Raw genomic sequence first — 12,912 nt, 5'->3', positions numbered from 1 at the left:
GGGAGTTTGAGACATTACAAAGGTGTGCCGGGAGGCGAAACCCGGAGTCCAGGGGTCCTGGGCCGAAGGAAAGGAGACTTTTCCCCTTGTGGACTCGGCTGCTTCCAGGCCCCGACGGGCTGGATCCCTCATCTCCCGGAGGAGCGACCAGCGGGGTGTCTGCGATAGAACCGCCCCCAGCTTGGAGCGATGCCGCGCCAGGGGCAACGAAAAGCTCCGGGTTTGCTTGGTGAGGGGGAATTTAAAACACAAATAAATAAATAAATACCCCATTTTTGCCAGAGCTGCTGTCAGCACTTTTCCGCAGCGCCGAGGAAGCAAAGTCCAAATCAGTTCTAAGTTTCAGTCCCCGCTCCCCGTTCAATGGTCAGCAGGACACACACACACACCCCCCGCCGGCCACGCTGACCGGGGCAGTCCCCTGGGGGCGACGCGCTGTGCCCGCCCCGTCGGGCGCCGTGACGGGGCCGGGCTGCGCGAAAAGAGGTGAACCTGCTGCGGGACACGAGCAGGTTGTGAACGACCCTGAGAAGAGCCCGTGGCTGTGTTTTGGGCTCCGTGTGGCGCCGGGGGCCAGCGGGTGAAGATCCCTATCGGCAGGATGAACCGGGGCGGGGGGAGGGAGTGGCATAAAAATGAAGGTCTGGTGGAGAAGTGGCACTCGGGGGGTCCCCCTGTCTCACCGGGAGGGTTCGTGGGCTCCCAGCAGCTGCGGCCACGTCTCCTGCGCATCCGCGGAGCGGGAGGCCCGGAGTGCGGGGAGTGGGGCAGGCTGAGGGGATGGAGGAGGGGGCCAGCCCCTATTTTCTCCCCCTCGCCTCGTCCCGGCTGGCCGCAGAGCAGGCGGCGGGGGCAGGAGCCTTGGAAGGATGGCAGGGCGCTTTTTGAAGATTTGGGGGTAAATATGAAGTGACAAGAGACGGGTCTTTATTGTGAGGGCTCAGCCGCCTGGCGCCAGGGCCCTCTTCAGCCACCGCGGCCCTCAGTTAATCAGCGCAGATCTCCAAACCGACCTCTCCGCGGGGACACCCACCGCGCCCGCCGCCTCCCCCCCCACCCGGGGCCCGGCGCGGCGGGACCTGCCCTAATCCCTCTGCAAACAACCCCAGCGTGTCCGTGTTCCACCCCCTCTCTTCCCCTTCCTCCTTATCTGCCTCTCCCCACCCGGGTAATCAGCCCCTCCGGCCGGGCACAGCCGCGCCAGCCCCACGGACCGCACACCCGACGGCGGGGTCTGCACCTCCGCCACGGTTGCGGGGTTGGGGCACCCCCTCCAGTCTTACCCCTGGTCGGGGCGGCTACCGGTAGTGCGGGGCGGGGGGGGAAGGCGACGGCAGGGAGCGACTCACCCGGCCTGGAGGTCGCCGGTCGAGGCCTCGCCGCCGGCCGCAGCTCTCCTCCGGGCTGCCCCGTCGGTGCCGCGCGGCTTTGCGCGGCGGGGCGCGGAGGGGCGGGCAGGGGCGCGCCCCACCTCGCTCTGGTCTCCAGGATCTGTCGTAAGACGGCAGCCGCCGAGCTCCCCCCGGCCTCTTCCCCCCTTCTTCTCCCTCCCCTTCCCCGTACCGCCGCCCCCGCAGAGACCGGCGGGGGCCCTTTGCCCACCCCCCCCCCCTCTGCGAAGCTCCAGTCCGGGCGGGCCTGGCCGCCTCTCTCCGCTCCACCGAGGTGGCTCCGCGCTGTCCCCGCACCGGCGGCGGCCGCGGCGCAGGCAGGGCTGACCCGGTATGCGGAAAGGAGCCGGGGGTGGGATTTCGAGCACTTTTCTCTGTCATTGGTTAATATTTTATTCTGTTGACATGTTTTCTTACTGCCGATGCTTCCGACACCTTCTTCTTTATTTTTTTTCCCCCTTTTTTTTTTTTTTCCTTCTTCCCTTCTCCCTCCCTCCTCTCCCGCCCCCCCACCCCCCCCTCACCCCCACCCCTCCCCGCGCCCCGGAGCTTTGGCCGGAGCTGTCAAAACCACGCCTATGCAGATCCACAATTGGTCTGAAACGCGTAAAATCAGCAATCAAGGGGGCTTGGCTCATTAGCGGGCGGATCAGAGCAGGAAGGACATGTGAGATAGTCACAGTTTTACAGAGATCAGGACAAGATCCAACCGTTTCCACTCCGGCTCCTTTAGCCATGAGCAGCCCGCACCCCAGAAGCGTCCGCGGAGCGCGCAGCCGGGCCGGGGAGCAGCCAGGACCCGCGGGGGTGTGAGGGCCCCGCCGCTCCGCGCCTTTCCGCGCAGCTCCGCGCAGCCCCGCGCCGGCTTTTGTTTCTATTTTAGTGTTGGGAAGGACTTTACCGGGAGGACTCTCTCCCTTCGCTCGCTCTCTCCCTTCGCTGCAACAACAACAACAACAAAAAATAAGGACCTACTCTCCCCTCCGCAGACCGGGAGTCCCAGGAGCCGGGAACTGCCTCTTCTTTTTTTCAAATTCTTCTTCTTCTTTTTATTTTTTTTTTCCAGATCTAGTTCCGCTGTTTTTCGGCTTTTTGTGTGTGTGTGCTTGCTTTTGCTTTTTTTTTTTTTCTTTTTTTTGTTCCCTTGGTGTGTGTTGTTGATTTTCCTTCCTCTTCCAGAGGTTCGAGCGATTTTGCTGAAGAGAAAAAAAAAATAATAATAAAACAACAAAACACACACACGTACATATCTTTATAAAGGGAATCCCTCCTTTTCTCCTGGATTTGTGGATGCACCGATGAGAGATCCAGCCTTCCCAGGGACTGCCATGGCTTACCACCCCTTCCACGCACCCCGGCCGGCTGACTTCCCCATGTCCGCTTTCCTCGCAGCCGCCCAACCTTCATTTTTCCCCGCTCTGGCTCTGCCTCCGGCGGCGCTGGCAAAGCCCATGCCGGACCCCGGGCTGGCCGGGGCGGCCGAGGCCGGGCTGCACGTTTCGGCCCTGGGACATCATCACCAAGCCGCCCACCTCCGTTCCCTTAAGAGCCTGGAACCCGAGGAAGAAGTCGAAGACGACCCCAAAGTCACGCTAGAAGCCAAAGAGCTTTGGGACCAGTTTCACAAGCTGGGCACCGAGATGGTGATCACCAAATCTGGGAGGTAAGAGCCGGTTCGGAGCAACCCCGCGGAGTCCGCCACGCACCTGCGCGGGTCCCTCGCCCCTCCGTTTCATCCCGGTTCCCCAGGGATTCCCCAAATCCGATGAATTAACACGGGGACTTAAGATCTTTGGAATTTTTTCGGAGGTATTTATCCCACCTCCTCCGACCTTCCCCTACACCCCCCCAATTACTACTTTTTCGAGCGCGATTCTAAATTAAACTTGTGCGCGCTAAGTGAGCGCCCGTAATCCCCGGCTGCATCTTGTTTACGCCGCTTTCTTCCCTCCTGCTAAAACTTTCCCTACGGCCGGGGTCGTCCCCGGCCCTGCTCGCGTCCCCGGCCCCGGGGGAGGGCAGGGGAATGGGGTGAAAATGCAGGATGGTTTTTTGTTTCCCCACACCTTATTTCAAAAAAATATTGATCTTTTCCCCTGCTTTCTGCCCACGACGGGTGCAGTAGAGAGGGGGTGGGAAGCAGCAGGACGTGAGAAAGGTTGGAAATCCTCCGCGAAGCTGAACTAGAAGATGGTGGTGGTATGGAGCAGCTGTAGGGCGGCTCGGTGGGGCAGCGGCCGTCGGGGGATCGGTGGCGGGCAGTAGGGCACAGCCCTGTACCGGCTTTTGGGTCTCTCCCGCAGGAGGATGTTCCCCCCGTTCAAGGTGCGGGTGAGCGGTCTGGACAAGAAGGCCAAGTACATTTTGCTGATGGATATAGTGGCGGCTGACGATTGCCGGTACAAGTTCCACAATTCCCGCTGGATGGTCGCCGGCAAGGCCGACCCCGAGATGCCCAAGCGCATGTATATCCACCCGGACAGCCCGGCCACCGGCGAGCAGTGGATGGCTAAACCTGTTGCCTTTCACAAGCTCAAGCTCACCAACAACATCTCGGACAAACATGGCTTTGTAAGTGCTGCTGCGGGGCACAGAGGAGACTTTCCGATCAGGGACCCCCCTCAGACAACGAGCAGGGACCCCCGGAGCAAGCGACGGGATTGCTCGGTTACCGGGGGTTGCCTGCTCCTGCTCTGCCCGGGATTTGAACTGCGTTTCTACTGGGCAGCAGCATCCACAGGGGCCGTGCTAGACGGCAGGGCCTCGCCGGGCCCTGTGATAGCTTCTCAGCCCATCTTGCCCCACGACCCCTACTGCTGCCAGGCTCCCAGGGGCGGGTTCCCCCTGTCTTGGGGACGGTTTGCCCCGGGAAAAACGGGCGGTACGGGCCGCAAGCAGCCGCAGGGTCCTCCCGACTCCCTCATTCCCGATTCTTCCGGCCTCCGCGGCCTGTCCTGCCTCCTCTCCTTGTCCCTCGGGGGCTCTGCGAGGAGCGGGATTTGGGAGGGATTGTGACCATGTGCGGGGCCAAGGCTGTGCCGTGAGTGGCAGCGATGGGGCGGCGGCCGGGCAGGTGCAGCCCGAGTTGTCTCTGCCAGGCCGAGTCGAGCCGGGCCAGGCTGGGCCGTGCTGGGGGGGAACGGTGCTGCGGGGGAAGCAGCACCTGCGTTGGATTTCCGTGATCAGAGATCATTGTCAGCTGCGTCTCCGCACCAGGCAGCTCCTGAAAGCCTTTATTTCTTTCCCTCTTGATCAATATCTGCACCTTGAAGGAGGTAAAACCAAAACAAACCTCAAAAATAAAGCCAAAACCTAACAACGAAAGAAAACAAAAAATAAAGCAACCCCTCACCCCCGACCCTAAGAACAAAAGAAAGAAAACAACCAACCTACCAAAAGACTAACAGCCCAAGCAAGCAAAGTAAAAATAAGAAAAAGAGAGAGAGAGAGGGGAAAAAAGGGAAGAAACTGAAGCGTCTTGGTAATTTGCATCAATCAGGGTCAAAATTAGAGAGGAGTGATCCTGCGTGAGTGCATGGATTGGCGGGGGGGAGGCATTAGGGGAATAAAATCCCACAGAGCACAAGGCAGCTGCCTCCAGTCTCTGGACAAGTATTTAGGGCGATAAAGGAAAACTTGGTGTTCCAGCTTTGGTGCTGCGGCAGGGATCAGAATCAAGCTCGCACTCCGGAGCTGCGGGACGCGGTGCTCAGGTGGGAGAGGAGCGGCTCAGAACCTCCCCACCCAAGTTTTCTCTCACTTTTTAATTCTTGTTTTTATTTCGCTCTTGAGGTAGGGAGCAGCGTCTTTGTTAAATAATACATTGCAAAAGCTATTTATAGACAGCAAGGTAAATCGATAGAGAGGGAGGCTGGGGGGGGGAAAAAAATAGCATTTTCGTGACACCGGAGAAAAACGAGTTGGACAAAGCGGGGTTTTAACGGTTTGCCTCCTTCAATTAAAGATTTCTGTCGTTGTCCAAAATCCGGACTGTGTTAAATCTGGGAGCTGAGGGTTTAGCCAGTGCCCATCTGCTCAGAGAGGGATGATTTTGTATTTTTTTTTAAGGGAACGCAGATTTGCACGCCTCAATGAGAATTTTTTTGCACCATTTTCATGCTAAATCCCGTCTAGATGATATCAATATAATAGCGATCCGACAGCTCATCAGCAGGTGATTATTGCTGGGGCTAGGAAAAAAAGAAAAAAGGGGGGGATTTTTTTTTTATTGCCTTCTAAAACGAAATGAAGTGATAATTATTTGGCCATTTGGCCCACGTTATTCGGCAATAATTACTCAAGTTTTCGCCGTTCCTCTTACAAATTCCGAGCGGTGAATACTGCGTTTCAGCCCAACCACAGCAGGTTGGGGAATTATTTAATCGCTATCGGGCAGGAAAATGTTGCCGGTGCAGGCAGAGAGGGGGGCCGAGGGGGCGGGCAGGGGCTCGAAGAGACCTTCGGGGCTCGGCTCGGGGGGTTCCTCTCTGCTTCCAAAATTCCTCAGCCAAATCGCGTTGATTTCAGGTTGGGGTTTTTGTGTTGTTTTATCAGAAGAGGACCAAAATGAAGAGAGAGAAGGGTAGAAAACGGCTTTGAGTGTTGGCGAGGCTTTCTGACACCTGGTTGAGGGGGGGGAAAAAATGTCTATTTCTTCTGCAGCGTTGCTCCAAGACATAAATTTAACATGGCTCATGGTGAAATGCTGCTTTTAGGTCGCAGGAGCTGGCAGGGGCTGGCATGGATAAGTGGCTGTAGTCCCTGACACTAAGGCAGAGGCTTCTTAACATTTCTATTTTCTTTTTTCGTGGTAGTGAGGCAGAGATTTTTGTGTCTAAAAAAAAAGACGAAAATATGAAAAGCTATGTGGAAAACTCGCTTGGCATTGGCAGGGTTGTAATAAATCGGGGAGATACTCTTTTTTTTTTTGCTGCTTTATTGCCATGCTTAACACCCGCCCCGATGCTGCTGAGCCTGCCTTCCCCTGACCTCCTTATTCGGGGGCAGATCATGCAATGGCATAAACAAAAGAAAGAAAGAAAGAGTAAAAAAGAAATCTCCCTCTTTGGCAGCCACCAGCGTTCCTTCCTGACTCTGAATTTGGTTTTTGTTGTTGTTTTGGGGTGAAAAGGGTGGGGTTTTTTTTTTCATTTATTTGTTTTAAGGAGGTAGCTAGATGCATGTGTAGCACGGACCATGAGGCTGATGGCAGCCACACGCTGCTCTCTCTCTCGCCCACCCAGACCATCCTGAATTCCATGCACAAGTACCAGCCCAGGTTCCATATAGTCCGGGCCAACGACATCCTCAAGCTGCCCTACAGCACCTTCCGCACCTACGTGTTCCCCGAGACTGACTTCATCGCTGTCACTGCTTACCAGAACGACAAGGTATGGCGAGGCGGCCCCTGCCCACTCTGTGCCCTCCTGCCTTCTTCCCTGTCCGTGTCCCTCCCCTCACTCCCCTCTCCCATCCCTTACCCTCTAGGATTCATTTGTGCTTGGATGTGGGGACATTTTGGGGGAGAGTGGCTGAAAGCCAGCAAGAGGAGAAAGGTTAAAAGCCCTCAGAGCAGGAGGCACCTTCCTTTGTTATTGAATTGTTATTCTTATTGGTGTTGCTGTCGCTTATTGGTACTGTTAATGCTATTGCATATCTACTATGACTATTATTACTATTCATAATCCCTCCTGGACTTTGTTGCACCTTTCCTGGGCTGTAGGAATCCTTGCTGCAGGCCCCGTGGCCTTGGCCAGCCTCACAGAGAAGGTGCCCTGGGCTCAGGAGGAGCCAAAAAAATAGAGCCAGATAAGCTAATTTTAGTTGCTTTCGTGATTTAGCAAGTGTCACCCTGTGAGGAGCAGAGCCGGAAGAGCTTGGTGGGGAGTGAGAATCCTCTGCCAGCCCCCTCCAAAGATTGTGTGTGTGTGTGTTTTAACCCAAAAGCTGACCCCCCACCTCCACCCCTGGCTGCTGATGCTAATTGACAGCTCTGTCTGAGGGTCCTGGTGGGCTTGTTTCCCTCGTAAAGTTTATGACGAAGAGTCACAATCGATTAAAGAGCACTTTGTCTGCTCACCCACCACAAGCTGCGTGGGGCAGCCGTGGCCGGTGGGTCCCGTCGGGCGGCAGTGACCGGGGGGGATGCTGCGGCCCCCGGGGCGGCCGGGAGGGGGGTTGCAGCGGGGCCAGGCAGGAGGACCTTTTTCCAGAGCCCCTCTAGGGGCCGTATTTCAGAGCCATGCATTATTGAACGCCCTAATGTCGCCGGCCCCAGAAGCCCGTGGCGGGGAGGGGATAAGAATAGCTTTTAACCAGCGCCGGGCGGCTCAGTCGCCATCTTCCCTCCGGGGGGCCGTGAAAAATAACTTCCTATCATTAAGACTCTATTAATAATTCAAGCCCAAACCTCAGCATCGTTTTTAATAAAGCATGCGGTGTGTTAAAGCGGGGCCGAGCCACGTTTCGCAGCCCGCGCAGCGCAGCCCGGGCTCCCCGACGGCGGCGGTGGGAGGTGGGGATAAGACGGGACACGGGCACACGGGCAGGGTTTCACGCTGCCTCCTTTCTTCATTTCCTCCCCGTGCCCCAGATCACCCAGCTGAAAATCGATAACAACCCTTTCGCCAAGGGTTTTCGGGACACTGGCAATGGCCGGCGGGAGAAGAGGTAAGGGGTGTCCGCAGTGTGTCCCCCGTTCCGCCCCTGCGCAGCCACCGCTCTGCGGAGGGCCGGGCATTGCCCCACGCTACCCCTCTCGTCCCCTAGGAAGCAGCTTTCGCTGCCGTCGCTGCGGATGTACGAGGAGCCCTGCAAACCCGACCGTGACGGCGGAGAGTCAGATGCCTCCTCCTGTGAGCCCTCGGCCGTGCGCGACACTCTCCACTCACCCGTGGGCACCCTCCCCAGCCCCCTGCGCCTCAAGGGCAGCAGCAGAGGTAAACGTGGAGCTGTACTCCCCAAATTTCAGGTTTCTGCTACTTCGGGGCCAGTGGGCAACGATTACTTGGGGAGACAGTCAAACCACCCAGGGAGAAATGAAGGGGATGGGCACGAAGGAGCCCAAGGATTGAAGGGACAAGGAGAGAGCAAATGTAAATGGTGCTCAGGGTTTGCAGCGTTTTCCTGTTTATGTACTAGTGTAAACAAGAAGAAATGGCAAGGCAGACTGTGTGCAAGATGCATTTGCCTGGCTCCTTGCTGGTGTGTGCCCTGCCTTTCACACTGCCCTGGGAAAAAAAGAATAACAAAACAAAACAAATTAATACATTTGAAAATGGGGGGGGGGGGGGGGGGGAAATGTTGTAACTCCAGGGCTTCAAGCTAGTAAATGAAAATAAGCCAGCAGTTCCCACATTGCAATCTTTAGATGCTGGGTTTTGTCTTGCCGCGCTATCAATCTGCTCTTTAAACTTTCCACCAGCCTGATTCCCTGCAAACCTTCATCAAAACCCTTCATCAAACCCCTTCATCAAAACTACAAACCTCCCCCCCCCCCCTCCATGCCCCCCTTCCCCGGGTTGGTGGGAGGGTTTATTACACCCCTCTCCTCTTTCAAAGGCTTCCCTGAATATTTGCCCCAGCCTGCAGAGCTTCACCTAACCCGCACCAAAATGTTTTTTTCGTTTAGTGGGAGCTGGTGGGGCAGAGGCTGTGGTCCCCTCACCCTCACCGTCCTTTCACCTCTCATCCTCTTTCCTCCTCTGAGAGCTCAGTGGGGGTTTGGTTTGGTTTGGTTTGTTGGGTTGGGGTTTTGGTTGGGTTTTTTTTGGTGTTTTTATTTCTTTTTTAATTAAATCCCCTCTTAGGAAAGATGGTACCATTCTTCTTGCCTTAAAACTGCCTCTTTAACCTGCACATTTGGAATAAATCCACAGCATGCTCTTGATCAGCTCCATGTAATTAAATATATACAGAACCATTTCCTCCAGCGCTGTCCACCCACCCGCGCTCCCTTTGTCCCCCGCTCCGCAGCCCGCTTTGAGTTTGCAGCTAACGAGAGGAGCAATGCTGTAATAGATTTTTTTTTTTTTCCTTTTCTTTTGGTCCTCCATCAAACATATTTTTCCTGTTTGGCAGAGCAACAGGGCTGCTGTTGTTAATCCCCTTTCCCCAGAGCCACCGCGGCGCGAGGGCCTATTTCTGCCCCCGAAATGAGTTTCTCCCATTAATAACAATCGGGACTTTGCCGCCGCAGTCTCTCCCTCGCGCCAGGGCTCTGACCCACTCCTTGCCTCCCCTGGGTGCTTCTGCTCTGACCTTCTGCCCCTCCATCCCCTTGCAGAGGAGAAGCCAGGGCCCGACAGCGATGCGGAGGTGGAGAAGGTGCCTGAGGAGCGGCCAGTGGCGGTGGCCAGCCCTGGTGGGGAGGATGTGACGCCCCACAGCAGCCCCCGGTGCCCAGAGGAGAGGAGCAAGGACAGACACAGCCCAGAGAAGGTCAAGGATGGTGTGTCCCCCCGGGAGGGTCCCGGGGAAGGCCTGTTTGGCGCACGGGGCCTGGAGAAGGACAAAGTGGAAGGACGGAGGAAAGAGCAGGACTCTGGCAAGAAGGACATAGAGGGCAGTGGGCTGGGCAAGGAGGCCTTTGCCCCGCTGATGGTGCACACGGACAGCCCCCCTCACCTGAGTGCTGGGCACCTGCAGAGCCTGGCACTCTCTGGCCTCCATGGGCAGCAGTTCTTCAGCCCCCTGGGTGCCGGGCAGCCCCTCTTCATCCACCCGGGACAGTTCGCCATGGCCCCCGGCGCCTTCTCTGCCATGGGCATGGGACACTTGCTGGCCTCGGTGACTGGTGGGGGCAGCCTGGAGAATGGAGCCCTCTCATCTGCACCAGGTGCAGCAGGGACAGCTGCTCCCTTCCCTTTCCACCTCTCCCAGCACATGCTGGCCTCTCAGGTAAGCCCCAGCTCTCACCCCAAATCTCCATCCCTACTGTCCTGCCAGGCCCTGGGTTTTCCTTTCTGTGTCCTTCTCCAAAGCTTCCCGAATGAGCAGAGCGCTTCAAGGGCACAGGACAGGCCCACCTGGCATCACCCTCAGTGTCAGGACACACAGGGTGGCCCCAGTAGAGCTCTTGCAGGGTCAGGAGCTGTTGGTGCTTTCAGCCTCTCCCATATGCCCTGCGGTATGTGGAGACAAGGAGGTGACACTCCTCTCGACCCCTGATGTGCTGCCTGGTGAGGCACAGGCAGGATGTGGGAGATACTTTGAACATTGTCCTCAGGGCTGATTTGAAGAGGAATCTTGATTTGTCTGCAGCTGATATGGATCCCCCACACGCAGAGTCAGGAGCCGTGGCCCTGCCTGACCTGACTGTTCCCATCCAGCAGCACCCCCATCCCCCAATCCCCTACTAGCCCCAAAATGGCTCCCACAACTCCTACCCGTGTGTTGCCTTTCCCAGCTTCTATGATGAACCTCATCAAGATGTCTTTGAACTCCCCTAATTTATTGATCCTACTTAGCAATGTGTTTTAACGTGGTTAAAGGTCTGTGATGCTTCACAGACAGGGACCTGCAGCCCACACAAGCAGAGACAGGGCAAAGCCCCGCAGCACTGTACCTCTGGGCAGGTCTCAGCAAGGGCTTTGTGCCCAGTGACACCAGTTTGGGTAGATGCAGAGTACATGGGGCTCCCCAGCTGTACCCCCTCCCTCAGCCTGTCCCGCAGGGATATCCCCTTGCAGTGTTTTCAGCACAACACCGGGGTGTTGGAGTCTTGCCTTGGCTTTCTAGGGGGAACACAGCCTGGGGGGGGCAGGTAGGAAGGAGGTTGCAGTGGAGCACTGGCACAGCTCTCACCCCCCTCTCTCTCTCTCTCTCTCTCTCTCCACAGGGAATCCCGATGCCCACATTCGGCGGACTCTTCCCCTACCCCTACACCTACATGGCGGCGGCGGCAGCGGCTGCCTCGGCCATGCCAGCCACCAGCGCAGCAGCAGCAGCAGCAGGGCCACTCTCCCGCAACCCCTTCCTGAGCAGCAGCCGTCCCCGACTGCGCTTCAGCCCCTACCAGCTCCCGGTCACCATCCCACCCAGCACCAACCTGCTGACCACCGGCCTGCCCACCAGCCTCAACCCCGGCTCCGAGGGCTCCAAGGCTGGCAGTAGCCGGGAATCCAGCCCCCTCCCCGAGGTGCCCTTGCATAAGGGGGGCAGCCAGCGTCCTGCTGCATCCCCAAAGGGCTCCCTGAAGGAGTCCCTCAATGAACTGCAGAACATCCAGAGACTGGTGAGCGGGCTGGAGAGCCAGCGGGAGCTGTCACCGGGCAGGGAGTCCCCCAAGTGACGGAGGGGCCGGGCAGTGAGCCCTCCCGGCGGGGCGAGAAGCACTGGTATTTTGTACAGCACAGTATAAATATTTATTGAGGAGAGAGGGGTGGGTGCGGATGGGGAGCAGGGGGGCTGGAACAGAGGGATGGAGCCCCGCTGGACCCACCGCCCCAGAGCCAGGAGCGAGAGGCGGGAGCACAGAGCTTGCCCACCCCCCCCTCAGCTATGGGGCTGGGAGCGGATCCCTCCCAATTCCAGCGCAGCAGCCGAGTCCTCCTGGCCCCTCTGCTCCCTTGCTCTGGGGAGTAGGCAGCTTTAGGAGGGGAGCACTGGGCAGCTCTGGAGAGAAGGGGGGGCAAAGAGCTGGCAAGGAGAGACCCGATGGACAGGGCAGCCCCAAACCCCTTAGCCCCAAACCCCAGCGAGGCGAGCGGGGCCAAAACCTCACTTGTGCAAGTGGGTGGGGGTGGGGAGGGGGGGAAGAAAATATAATTAACAAAGGAAAAAAAAAAACCTAAAAAGATGAAAAGAGAGAGAAAGGAACAAGGAATGAAACACGGGAATGAAACGGCCTCGGCAGCTGCCGCTGCGCAGAGCCGGTACGGCGGGGGGAGCCCCGCGGGTACCTGGGCAGATATTTATGAACTAAATGGTAATTTGTGTAAATAAGCTATTAAGGATCCCAGAATATGCAAATTGGTATTAATTTATTCAGAGTTGTACATTGGTGTGTACATAATATTTAGAGTTTAACTCCTCGCATTTAAGGTTTTGTTGGTTTGTTTCTTTTTTTTTTTCTTTTGTTGGTTTTTTGTTTTGTTTTAGTTTGTTTTTTGGTTCCCCCCCCTTCCCCCCTCCCCCATTTTACATGAACATATATATATATTGTAAATGAAAACTATTTAGCTCTTTGTGATTTGAAGGAGAAATCGGTTTGCTTTGACTGTGTTTTACAATCTTGTTTATCCCCCCGCCTGTTGTCTAGGACAATCATGTGCCAGCAAGAAAACAATATGGTTGTTTTTTTTTTTTTGGGGGGGGGAAAGTCATTGAAAGTAAGAATTTCACTCATTTAACAGCTCTATTTTTAATTTTTCTCAAGGGGGAAAAAAAAACAACAACAAAACAACCCAAAACCAAATCCCAACCATCACTTAAAAAAAAATATCTCTACAGGGCGGGGTACAGAGAATGCAGGAATAAACCTCAGGTTTTTATTTTTCACTCCAGAACAATGAATAAAATA

The 12,912-nt window shown here is 56.3% G+C and overlaps 1 protein-coding gene across 1 annotated transcript; it reads left to right on the top strand.

Annotated features, from left to right (window-relative positions):
* The first annotated feature begins 1,960 nt into the window (after positions 1 to 1,960).
* On the top strand, positions 1,961 to 12,678 carry TBX2 (T-box transcription factor 2). Its single transcript, XM_068154830.1, has 7 exons — positions 1,961 to 3,054; positions 3,695 to 3,962; positions 6,635 to 6,781; positions 7,984 to 8,060; positions 8,160 to 8,329; positions 9,676 to 10,289; positions 11,230 to 12,678. The coding sequence occupies exons 1-7, from the start codon at positions 2,690 to 2,692 to the stop codon at positions 11,680 to 11,682; spliced, it is 2,094 nt and encodes a 697-aa protein (XP_068010931.1). The 5' UTR covers positions 1,961 to 2,689; the 3' UTR covers positions 11,683 to 12,678.
* The last annotated feature ends 234 nt before the right edge of the window (positions 12,679 to 12,912 follow it).

This window comes from Melanerpes formicivorus, unplaced genomic scaffold, assembly GCF_026170545.1.
Source record: "Melanerpes formicivorus ecotype bairdi unplaced genomic scaffold, bMelFor1.0.p_v2 SCAF_29, whole genome shotgun sequence".
Lineage (NCBI taxonomy): Eukaryota > Metazoa > Chordata > Aves > Piciformes > Picidae > Melanerpes > Melanerpes formicivorus.
The sequence above is the reverse complement of the archived record's forward strand: the minus strand, read 5'-3'. Positions and strand labels throughout refer to the sequence as shown.